At 39.5% G+C, this 12,782-nt stretch overlaps 2 protein-coding genes across 2 annotated transcripts; one reads left to right on the plus strand and one right to left on the minus strand.

The window, feature by feature from the left end:
* Positions 1-1,356: 1,356 nt before the first annotated feature.
* LOC137740210 (uncharacterized) lies at positions 1,357-7,550 on the plus strand. The gene is made up of 5 exons (XM_068480046.1): positions 1,357-2,193; positions 2,308-2,372; positions 2,487-4,277; positions 6,423-6,534; positions 6,691-7,550. Exons 1-5 carry the CDS (start codon positions 2,037-2,039, stop codon positions 7,419-7,421), a joined length of 2,856 nt encoding a protein of 951 aa, XP_068336147.1. The 5' UTR covers positions 1,357-2,036; the 3' UTR covers positions 7,422-7,550.
* Positions 7,551-8,854: 1,304 nt separating this feature from the next.
* Positions 8,855-9,850, minus strand: LOC137738697 (uncharacterized). Its single transcript, XM_068478172.1, has one exon. The coding sequence runs from the start codon at positions 9,650-9,652 to the stop codon at positions 8,972-8,974; it is 681 nt and encodes a 226-aa protein (XP_068334273.1). The 5' UTR covers positions 9,653-9,850; the 3' UTR covers positions 8,855-8,971.
* Positions 9,851-12,782: the final 2,932 nt, after the last annotated feature.

Raw genomic sequence — 12,782 nt, forward strand, 5'->3', positions numbered from 1 at the left:
TGGGCGAATTCAATATCAGGGATCTTTGCCTAATAATCAAAATGAAGGAATCCAATATTAATACATGGGAAAAAAAAAACATTGGAGAAACAGTATATAAAACAAAATATGAAACACAGTAATCCGATTGTAAATTTTAAGAAAATCGTAAATGGTGGTAACAGATCAATCATCAATCTACAAATTCTAATTTTAAAAACCCTTAAATCCCTACACCAGAAATTCACATTAATAATAAAATCCTAATTCAAAATTACCTAAATTTTATAGGGATGATGGCTGGTAGCAGTGTCTTGACGGTGATGGGGTGATGGTGGCCACGACGGCGGGGGTGATGCAGTGATGGCCTGGGTTTTATAGGATGTCATCGAGGAGGATGGCTGGATGGGTGGTGCCGTTGTGTTGGTCGCGACGGCAGTGATGGGCTGAGTGATTTCTGTGAGGTGAGGCTAGTGAGCACTGTGAGGAGGGGGACGATTGAGAGTTGGAGTCGAGGGACTGAGAGTCTGAGAGTGATTCTGGAACTCGGGAGGAATTGGCTAGGGTTGAAACTAACGGTTGACATTGGATGATAAGTTATCATTCAATCTCGCCCGTTCATTATAATTAAAAACAGGTCGGTCTGGGTACCTGTTTGTTTTAATTATATGGAGCCGACCCGCCCTGTAATTGACAGAGGCTAGGCTTGGCCTGGGCTCTTTTCTCACTACAATTTTTAGAACTAGCCTGTACCTGCCCGAAACCTAGATTACCTGTCTCGACTCGCAGTTCTTCTACTCGTTTGCCCAGCCCTAACTCTAACCACCCCTTACATAAACATTGCCCCTTTTTTTTTTTTTTTTTGGTACAAGATATATTTTAAAACTAAGAAAGGAGACAATTCGATTAAACCACATAATGTGTAACCTAATTTAATATCGAATTCGTGAGATTTAAATCTAAAAACTTTTATTTACAAATGATGAGACATACTACGAACTCGTAATACAAAATGGCAATATCAGCAGTACTCTCAACAAGTCCAATCTTTTCAGGTACATAATATTTTCATAATATTTTGACATTATCTGCGGCGAGTAGGATTGGACGCTCCCGGCAGCGAGTAAAAGATGCATTGAGAGTATCGATTTTTAGAAAGTTTAAATCACGGGCTCCCTGTGTGGCGGACAGCAGTCAGACGTAGACCCAACGAAATCCCCAGTTCTCCTACTTCCAATTTTGTCCCTATTCTATTCCCCAAAACCCCCCAAACAATACCATTATTATATTACAACCCCCACATATTCACAATATTTTATTATTCCCGCTCTTCTGTTATGTTTGACCAGCAGTGCAAGCTACAGTGCGCTTGGGGTGTACAGTTGTCGTCCTCCTCTTATCCTGCGCACACGCCACTGTCACTGACAAAAGCCGAAGTCTCTTTTAGCAGTGAAAATGGCAGAGAGGAGCCTCCTCGAGCTTCTCCATCTGGTTTTCGATCTCTAGGGCTTCCCGAGAACATACAACGTGTCGTTTGCAGATTTCCTATCCTCTCGATCGGCGCTTTTCGTGGTCGTTATTCCATCGTCGTCATCCTCACCGTCAATCTGAATCTCTTCAGGCTCTCTCTCAGCTGCTGCTTTTCTCTATCCATTGCGTGCAAAAAAGGGACATTGCGTCAGACGTCGTCGTCTTTGCAGTGAAAGGTTGCATTTGTTGCTCTGCACTTGCAGGAGAGAGAGAGAGAGAGTTGCTGCGCGTCTGTTTGTTCTGTAGTCGCTTAAAGGAGTGTAGTTATTGTACAGACTGTGTGTTTTCTGGTATGTTTTTGGATGTTTTCAGAAACAAAAATTGGGGGTTTGGAGGAAATGTGAGTCCTTTTTTGGTGAAATGGGGTTTTTTTTTTTTTTTTGAAAATGGGGACTGGGCTTGGTAGATTTCATGGAGATTTGAGTTTTTTTGGTTCAAAAGCTCTTCACTTTTTGGGAGGAGGTTGAGGTTTTTGGGTTTTGAAAGAAAAGGAGCTTTGAGGTTTTCATTAGTGGTGGGGAAGAAAAATGAATGATTCTGCAGGGAAAACGGCGTCGTCTTTGGTGATAGCAGAGAAGAAGACTCATAGGCCGGGTGGTTGCGTTGGCATTTTCTTCCAGCTTCTTGACTGGAACCGCCGGTTCGCCAAGAAGAAGCTCTTCTCCAAGAAATTGCTTCCTCCATGTCAGTCATTTATCTTCTATAAAAGCTTCCTTTTATTTCCTTTTTAATTAAAAACATAATTAGAAATATAAAAAGTTTGGTGACATTTTTGTTTGTGTTAATTTGATGGATCAGCTCGAGCAAACAAGGTTTCCAAGAAGTTCAGAGATGAAAAAATGCCGACTTCCAAGCTACAATTGGTATGCATCTTATTGTGGCTTATAAATTTAGATTTTTTTTGTACTTTTCTTGGTGGGTTTGATTGTTTTAATTCTCTTTTTTTGTTGGGAATGCTGTGTGTATTTGAATGATAGATTGCTGATGAAAACAGTGGGGGTTTCCCAAATGCGAAGAAAAACGTGAATCAAAGTGTTGATTATGAGCACAAGCATGAACTGTGTGCTCCGAGTTTGGTTGCTAGGCTTATGGGTCTTGAATCCATGCCTGCCGCGCCAGAGAAGCCGATGAAAGGTTCATTTGCTGATGTTAGTGACAGTGGAGAGAAGACAATTGTGAATAACTGTAGTGGTAATGATAGAGAAGAACTGAATTTGGAGACACAAAATGGAAAGTCTGAAGCAAGGCCTCAGAAGCTGCAGAAAATGGGACCGTATGAGAAGAGGACAGTGACTAGGTTTGGAGCTGAGGCACTTCAAATTAAGAGTGTTTTGTCGTGCTCGAGAAAGCATCACCCAAAGCTTGCTTCTCCAGTGAAGAGTCCGAGGATTTCCTCTGGGAAGAATGCTTCGCGAACCTCTCGGTTGATTGGTGCTGCTACTAGAATTTTAGAACCTGGACTGCAGTCTACGAATAGAGCAAAAGGTGCCATCACTTACTCGCCTTCGTTTCAATATCCTCCGGTGCGTGAGGTTGTGGAAGATGGAGCAACAATTCAATCACCAGAGATTTCTAAGCATGCATGTTATAATGCTGGTGCGTCCAATTCTCTGATAGGCCAAACTTCTTGCAAAAGCTGTGGTAGTTTAGTAGATGTTGTGGAATCATCGTCAAAGGTGGAGGCACAACAACCTGCTTTCCCATCATTTGCTTCAAACATTGTCAATGGCTCCTCGATGGTAGTAGAACAAAGTAAGCCAAAGTCATCCATATCCTCCTTTGGGAAAGAAAAGGATGCAATTTCTCGGGGAACTCGGAACCAACCTGTATCAGTTTCTGGTCAAAAGGGAATACGATCCCTTGGTGAACCTGTCACAGAAGGGAAGTCTCTACCACCAGAAGGTCTAGCTTCATGGCAGTTGTCGTCAAGTCAACCATGCAAACCTCAGAAGGGAGAAGCATCTTCGATTACCTCAAAGAATAGGTCTCAGATGCAGTATCGAATGTCACTAGGAAGAGAAAGGATTCCACCCAGATCCAAACTAAATAGTCTTGATGGAAGAAGAGCCTCATCTGCTGCCAATGCTGTTACGGGGACCAAAGACTTTGTTGCCTTGAACCGAAATCTGAGTGGTCGTTCCCGACCAAGGGTGCCTATCAAAATGAACGATTTTAAGTTTGACACAGAGAAGGAAGCTTTTACTGGAAAAGATGATTACCCATCACAGCTAAGGACCACAATACGGAAAAGGAGGATTATCAATGGTAGTGGCCAAGTTGAAAGTACTGGTTTTGTTAGTTCAACTTCCACAAGACGGGGGAATTATCAGTTTGATGTGCCAACTGGAAAAAGATTTGGAAATGGTGTTCATTTTATGAACCACACTTCTGCTAGGAATAAATTAGCGGGTCAGAGAGAACGTAACAGAGCAAATGGAAATAGGGGCACTGATGTTATTTCATTCACATTTAACTCCCCTATTGGGAACAGGACTGGAAACCCTGCAGGAATGCAAGGTACAAACACAGACAATTGCATAAAGGCACCTCCCCAAGAACCATTGCCATTGAGTGGAGATGCTGTTGGTGCCTTTCTGGAACAAAAACTGAGGGAGCTTGCTTGTCAAGAAGATGAAGACATGACAACAGGTGCTTCATCCAAGAGGTCCACTGCTATGATTCTCCAAGAGCTAATATCTGCCTTGTCTGCAGATCATTCTCTTTCTTCTCATGACGGACAGATGGCCAATACAGATATAGCATCACCTGTACGTGTCTTTGTCTATTCAACTGTTTTTATTGACATAGCATTACCTATACTGTTTTTACCAAGAAGAATATGTTGGAAGTGTGACTATTTGAGTCTGGGAACTAGTTGGAATGAATTTGACTACTTTGAGAGATGATATTAGGGTTTTTACTGACATTATGAAACCCGAGAACTTTAAATAGAAAATAAATTAATGACTACAGTTATAGGTTTCCCTGTTTTATGTATTTGATAACTGGTTTGGTGGTTTATTTCTCATATTATGATTCAAACCTTTCGGTACTAGTATTTGTCGAATATGATGTGTTTTAGATGTATTACTGAAGTTCTTGATTTGAAACAAGCAGTACAGTACTAGGTTAATTAAAGTGGTATCTGATGTATGACATATATAACTGTCCATTAGAGTTGGCCAATACATGGAAGATTTCTCATGGATGATAGTTGAGCACTTTTGGTGTTTGTATGGTTTAGTCATCTTAGGTTGCATCGCTGTTTAATCCCAGATTATATGTGTCCCATGCATCATAAAATAGCTTTGATTTCAATTTTGGGGATACTAAAAAAGATATGGAAAGTATTTCTTTATTTTAGTGCTGACCTACATTAAATGAGCTTAGATATTTGTAACCTCATGTAAATTGAAGTTTCATACACAGTTATTCCACCTGTTAGTGAGATTGGATGTTCATGTAATCGTAAATGGGGGCCAAAACAGAACTTCCAATTTTATTTAATTTTAATTTTAAAAACTTTATTCTTGTTTTTTATAGTAGGAGGTTGCATTTCTGTGTATTGCGGATACAAAACAGAAACTGTTCTGACCTGGGATGACTAAAATAAAATGGATACATCATTGTTGCTGGGTGGATTTTCATTAGACTTTCTTGAGCTTTCTAAGTACTTGTATAGTGCTTCCACCTGGGTAGTTTGAGTTATACTAATGCGTCAGAAATGTGAAGTAGAATACTCTTTCTTAATTATGAGGAATCTGCCTGTGGATTCTGTTTATCAAATATCAATTCATGTGCCATGGAGGGCTTTTGTCCACGCATACGCCAATCTGTCAACAGTAATTACTTTGGCATCTAAATAATGGACGTTGTCTGTGCATGTGCACCATGTTAGTGGTAATTAGATGAGTGGAATGGAGAAGAATTCAGGTCTTGGGAAAGCTAATTCAACAAAGCATGCTGCATGATCTATTGATTTAGTTTCCTCACACTTTGCTTAAAAATACTATGAACAAGAATTTCATATTACATTGATAAACCAGTTACGGTGGTTTGGACATGTGAAATGAAGGCCTACTGACGCTCCGGTTAGAAGATGCAATTACAAGACGAAGGTTCAGCATCGAAGGGGTAGAGGACCTAGGAAGACTTTGGAAGAGACTCTACGAATAGACTTGGAGTACTTGGATCTAATGGAAGACGTGGCATAGAACCGAGCGCAATGACGTTCTAGGATTCATATAGCTGACCCTGCTTAGTGGGAAAAGGCTTTGTTGTTGTTGTTGTATTGATAAACCAGGGGCAACCCCTTGGTTGTTATATTTCAGAAAGTGACTCTTGGGAACCTATAAGCAAGTGAAAAAGTTATCAACTTCAAAGGACGTGCATTCATGAGTTGGTTGCCAGGAGCATGTTTACTGCCATATCTTGTGTATGTATTACCCTATTAGGAAAAATAATATTAAGGAGACGCTGAACCAATATGGAGTATGAAGGGAGAATGGAAGGAAAGGTTAGGAAGACGAACAAGGGGATACCTAGGCTTTAATATTACATGATGAAAATTCTCAGTATTACTCTAGTTAGCATCTCTATTCAATCATTTCCCTGTATGCTTTCTATTTGCATCTCCTGCAATTTTTACCGGTTAAAATTTCTGCGGAAATACTGTAGATGTTAATACTCGATTAGCATTGGCATGCAAAATTAGTTGTTTATATACACTGTCCTTTAATGATTTAATCCTCATCGCCAACTTCTCTTGTAAACTTCTCTTGTAAAACTAGGAATTATTGTTAATCTCAGTTAATGAGCTTGCATTGTGCCTAACTTCAGATCTTTCTTGTGTTTTATCAAAAGGTGTATTGGTACATTTCTTGACTCATTTAGCTTCTGTTGTTCTTCATCAGGCTTGTGGAAAGATAGATAGATCAGTTGGAATCTTTCATGATGGTCATCATTTGAGCCCTGGGTCGGTTCTTGAAGCTTCATTTTCTTCTAGTAGTCTGGATGATAGCTCAGGTAGAGTACTTGAGTAATAGTAGAAACTGCTATGCGAAAACAGATACATAATTTCCTTTTCTAAACCGAGGTGGTAGAGTACTCGGATAGTGATTTGTTTTGTTTTGATAAGATCCTTGAAATGTGATTTTATCTTCGTCTTGCTTCTGATTCCAGGGCATAGGTCCTTCTACCCTCACTCTATGGATTACTCTGCTGATCAGTTGCAACTTGGACATGATGCTATTGCTGACATTGTAGACTCTGCCACTTCAGTGGACAAAAATAAGACTGGCGGTGAGATGATAACTGCTCTTTTCAGCAATGTATCGAGAATGTTGCATAGTATCGATGCTGGTGGGGAAAGATTGAGTGGAGGCAAGCTTACCAATGCAAATGAAGTTATCTTGAATGCTGAACTGTTGTTTGGAGATGTGACTCTTCACAATAAGGGGAACATAATGGAAGGTCTTTTCATCAGTCCCTTGCTTCTTGATCTGGAAACTATTGCTGGCACCATGATGACGAAATTCCATGTGTATAGTAGTTTCAGGGGCGTCAAAGAACTTACTGAATTCCTATTTGACTTTGTCGTTGAGTACTTGGAATCAAAATATGACCGATACTGCAACTCCGGATTCAGATTTTGGAAAAAACTCCCCGCAGGCATGAACCACAAGTTGATGATTCAAGAGGTTCGGGAGGAGATTCAGAAGTGGACGGATTTGGCTGGAATGATTCCTGATGAGTTGATAGAATGGGATATGAGTCATTCCCTGGGGAAGTGGATGGATTTTAATATCGAAGCGTTTGAGGTCGGTTCTGAAATTGACGGAGACATTCTTCAAAGTTTGGTTAATGAAGTTGTGATCGACCTCTGCGAGTGCAGGCTGCTGGATTCCTTTTGAAATTCATGTAAAACCCTAGCTACCATTTTTTTTATTTTTGAGTTCGTATGATCATAGATCAGCCATGTCACGTGTTAAGTTCTGTGTGTTAAACCAAGCAAATGTATTCTTTTGTACAAAGCAATGGAAGGCTTAGGGTTTAGTTTAAGATCAGTTATCAGGTTTTGCCAGTTTGCATGTGCTAGAATTTTGCACTTTTTTTTTATTTTCCCGCTTTTGAGTGTCAAGTAAAATTGAGTTGGATAAAAGTTGGTCAACCTTATCAATCCAACTGCTGATATAATAAATAGCCGAAAAAAGAGAGGAGAAAAATGTTTGATAAACTGTAGTCCTAAAAGTGGTTTTAGCAAAAAGATAAAAAGGTGGGGTATTATTGTGAAAATGAAAGTTTCATTATGTTCACCTGACCTTCTATGAAAAGTGCTTTTTTGCGAAGCATGAGTCGTGCTTTTTTGCGAAGCATGAGCAGAGCTTTTTCTGTTTGTAGCAATTTTAGACTCATGAAGTTGCTTTTTTTAAGCTTCACTTTTTTCTTTTCTTCTACAAACACAATTTAAGCCCGGTTTGGTATTATTTTTTTTTTCACTAAAAACTAATTAACTTTAAAGTTATGCAGTTAAAAAAGTGTGGTAAAAATAAAATATACTGCTTACTTTAAAAGCAATGGTCTCCAGATATCATCTTTGAAAACGGGCTGTAAGCTGTTTTTAAAAGTTATTTTAATAAAAAAGCAAAGTTGAGCCTTTAGAATATTTTTAATTCTTGTTATTTATTTTAAACAATGACACTATTTATTCTTGGACAGAACTTGGTTTCAGTAGCAGTTCCTGCTGCTAACCAATTACAAATGGACACGTGTCTAATCTATGATTAAAAAGTCAATTACTTGGACATGTGTCCATCCATGATTGGCCATCATCATGAGCTATTGGTTATTTTTTAGCAGTCAAGTTCTGTTCATATGAAAAACAATGTCAAGAAGGATAAAGAACAAAACTAGGCTGCTGAAAAAATCAGCAGCAACTCTTGCTGCTGGCCAATCACAAATAGACATGTGCCTGTCCAAATAATTTGATTTTTTCATCACAGATTGGACACGTATTCATCTGTGATTGGCTAGCAACAGAATCTGCTGATTTTTCAGCAGTCAAGTTCTATCCAAGTGAAAACCCATAACCCTCGGATAATTTTAGAGAAAATGGCCAAGTGGTACCTCTAAGCTTTTGCATTCCATCAAAAAGCAAAAGTGGTAAGAGCAGTTACAAGTAAAAGTTCCATTCAAGTAGATATCTGGACCGATCAGATCAAAATTTTTACTACCATGATTTGATCAATCATCTTCAATTGGAACAGAGGATTTGCACAAACAACAAATCAAGGGGAAAAAAGTACATCCAGGAGTTGAATTCATCAAACTTTATCATTTACTGGTTACATTCCGAAACAAATAAAAAAAAAACAAATGAATTTTTAGTGGTATTCGAATTCCCAGGCCATGAAACCACAAACAACATATTCAGCAAAGAAGACCCCCCAAAAGCACCAAACTTTCAGAACTGTCTGTACCCCAAAACAGTCTTTGGCATTGCTCTGCCATTGCCGTTGGCATTCCTTCCGCCCCTGTTTTCGCCGCTAATAGCATTAGCGGCGGCGGACGACAGCCCCTTCAACTCCTCCATACTCGCGTAGCTCTTCCTCCCCATGACGCCTCCACCATTGTTGTACCTCTTCTCTCCCGCGATCGCTGATTTACTCCCTCTTGAATTCGACAGAACCCCGTCCGCCGCTTTCGCCCAACACTTTGCCGGCGGAGTCATCTCCTGCATCGACGGAAGCCTCGACGGCGGCTTGCGGTTCTCTTTCCGCAACACGGCTGAGAAATCAGGCACCGATTGAGCAAGAACGGAAGACCCTTTTCGCGAATCGGTCAGATGGGTCTGAAATTTGACTTGTTTCTTCAATGGGGTCGGTTTCGATTCGGGTTCTTCGGACTCCTCTGGGCTCATGTACTTCCTCCTTAGCCGCGATTCTCTGAGTTCCGTGTAGGCTCTGTATCTGGGTCCTCTCTCCATGGAATAGCTCTCGGTGACGAACCTCAGGGGGACTGGATGCTGATCTGGGTTAGGATTCTGTGAGAGAATGAGAGCGATGGGGTCGAGGGCTTGGAATAGTGACTGAAAAGCTGGGTTTTGTAGGTGGGTTTGTTGCAGAGAGCCGTTAGTCTCTGCCATTGTTGAAGAATTCGAGGTCAGCTGCGTTTTGTTTTCTTCTTCCTTCTTCTCTCTCTAAAATCTCAATCTTTCTCTCTCTAGAATCTGAAATTCGGTCGTTTTTGGGGTGATATAATAATGGCGTATGTAGTTTGTGAATTGGGTTTTACTTAGTTTGCAATTAAAGGTTTTGGATTTTCAACGGTCGAAAAATGGAAAAAGAGACTCTGTGTTACCATTTTGCTTGCTCTTTTTCTTGCTTCCAACGTTCTGAATTTTGAATCGCTTTGGATACCCTATGGACGGTCTGATTTGACTGACTTTTTAGAGCCGTCTGATATTTTTTCCTTGTGCTGTGTCAGCGGCTGCGTAACTAAAAATTAATTACGGGAAAAAGTGGCTAATAATTCAAATATTTGATTCTAATTATGCTATGTCAGCGTACTTAACAGAGCTAATGATAAACTTGACGGAGGGGGTAAAATGGGGCTCGAAACATCGGTCAAGAAGGCAAGATGAGTCACTTTATCTTTTGGCCAACAAGATGAGATTTGCTTATATTAATAGACTTTCATACATTGGTATTCTAAAAATGTGCATTTAAGGACTTGTTTGGTATATATAATTGGATTATAATAAATAACTTATTAAATTAAAGATAGGATGAACGGAGAAAATATAAAATTATGAGTACCTAAAGAATAAACGATAGATTACTCAAGAAGAAAACTTATTCATTCCAATATTTCTTAAAATGGTTGGATTAGTAGGGATAGCTAATCCTCTTCTAATTCCCTCGCGATGAAAAACCAATCACTTCCGTCTTCAATATACCTTGAATTTGAGAGTTCTTTATTCCAATCCAATCATGTGTACCAAACGAGCCATCAATCTCTCTATTTTAAGAGGGCAATAGATCAATTACAATTTTGGCATATATTGTTAGCTCTTCATATATCTAAGGTGCCATGGCATTAATATTGTGCAAATTACAGAACTGTTTCGAAAGAAATATGTCACACACAAAAGGATTTGTGCAAATTACACTTTGTGGTATTTGTATTTCTGCCTCAAATTTAAACTAGTGATGGTCTGGTCAAATCCTTTGAGCACCAGGGCATTTCAACCCCTTGATCCAGTGCTGCATCAATCTGTCCACATATATAGAAGATAATGGTCACACCTTTAAGATCAAAGGTCGAAATGCACACCCGTTGAAATGAACAGGCACCGTAAATTTTGTATGCTTGAACATTTGTACACGCATCACGCGGATGCAACCAATTATTTGGAGACAAAGACATAAATATTTTGAAACAACCATATACCTGATGTCTCTCTACCGTACTGAATCTCTGTAGAAGATAGGCTTCCATGTCCACAGTTCCCGGTGGATTTCCGATGCCTGAAAACGTAATTCGAATATCTTTTTGATTTTCCACTAAGGCAAGCAATAGACCTTTTGTATTGAAACTCGTACTAGGGGCAGTACGAGTTGCGTTAGTTTTGTTTTAGACTTAATAACAAGCCAACCTGATTTTCTGGTGGATAAAATACCAACCCATATTTCATGTAGAGAACAAACCGATTCTCCGCTATAATTCATGTAGGCTTGAGGCTTCACCAGCAAAATTGGTACTTCTCCGATGGAACCTGTACCGATCCCGCAAAGAAATCTGAATGAACACCACAACACAAGAGAATGTGGAGCTGAAAAACAAGAATTGAAGCGCTCAAAATACCAGTGAAGACGCACCTATCAACCATCTCGAAACCAATCTGGTGTACAGTAACCACACGAAAAAAGGGTAATGAAAAACCATTCAACCGAAACAATTAAATTAGTTTATAAACATGGAATACTACATTGTGCCTAGTCCCATGGCACTTGTCGCCAGGGTTACCCAATCCTACAGATAGCCAAGGCGCGTACTCCACTTTTGCGCCATTGGTATTGTCGGGTAAGGAAGCTTTCACACGAAAACTTGTGGAAACCGAACACTTCCTTAGAGAACGAGGGCTACAAGGTCTTGTCGAATACGATATGCAATATTCTGGGGCAGAGACAGCATACCACATTGACCTAAATACACAAAACACAAAATGGTTGGCAACGGGCTTGAATCAATACCCGCTTAACTTCATTTTTTTAACTCTGAACCAGTGCCACTTAGCACTTCATTAACTGGGCCAAGTTTCGGCAGGTGATGAATTGCCCTAGTGAATATGGCCTTCCTCTTCAACCCATTGTGTTTCGAGTTCAAACATTCGCCCTCCTCTTAACATAACTTATATTAGTAACATCGCTTGTAATATAAAAACTTGCCAAGTTTCTATTGAGTGATGTGTAGCTACGTGAGTTTATTGTATGAAATGATCTTGTTGTGACAAGTGTCACAATCCTAGAAGGGTAGTTAGTTAGATGGTTAGCTTAGTCATTAAGCAAACTAGTAAGTATAAACAGTGAGTGTGAATAGTATTGTAATAATCTTTCAACATAATCAAATACGTACTTTCTCTCTCTTAATTCTCTCTGTAAGTTTTCTTAGTTTCGAAGCATCCATGGCTAAGCTTTCTCAGAGCTGTTATAAGTTTTAACATTTTTAATGCCTGAGTTGGCCAAATTTTAAGATTATTTGTGTTTGTTTCTTGTAATATTGTATCTTTACGGACAAAATTTTAAGCAGAAAATATGTATGCTCCCCAAAAAAAAAAAAAAAAAAAAAAAAAGATAAGCCGGGAAATAACAAGGATATGATAAATAAGTGCAAAGAAAAGTAGAAAGAATGAATGAAATCACGAAAAAGATAGATAACGAACCCGGCTGAAAATTTTGGAGGTTGAATTTGAAGTTGGGGGTATATGAATGCGAGCAAGTTGTAGAGGGAAGGAGGTGCTTCTCGTCCAGGGCTCGGAAGTCGTTTATGGTTTGCAGACAGAGGGAGGTGCTCCGGAGATGGAGTAAAATAAAAATACCAGCAAAACTTCACTTTGGGATGGCCCAATGCACCAGCTCATTGATGGGTTGGGCCTCTAGTAGTCCTGACGGATATTATATGGTGTAAGTACAAATTGAGCGAGTTTTCTCTAATGTATTAGCGGAGTAAGATATTTGTCGAGAAAGATTAATTTTAAGTAATTAACATTAAAA

This window comes from Pyrus communis, chromosome 7 (assembly GCF_963583255.1).
Source record: "Pyrus communis chromosome 7, drPyrComm1.1, whole genome shotgun sequence".
Classification (NCBI taxonomy): Eukaryota; Viridiplantae; Streptophyta; class Magnoliopsida; order Rosales; family Rosaceae; genus Pyrus; species Pyrus communis.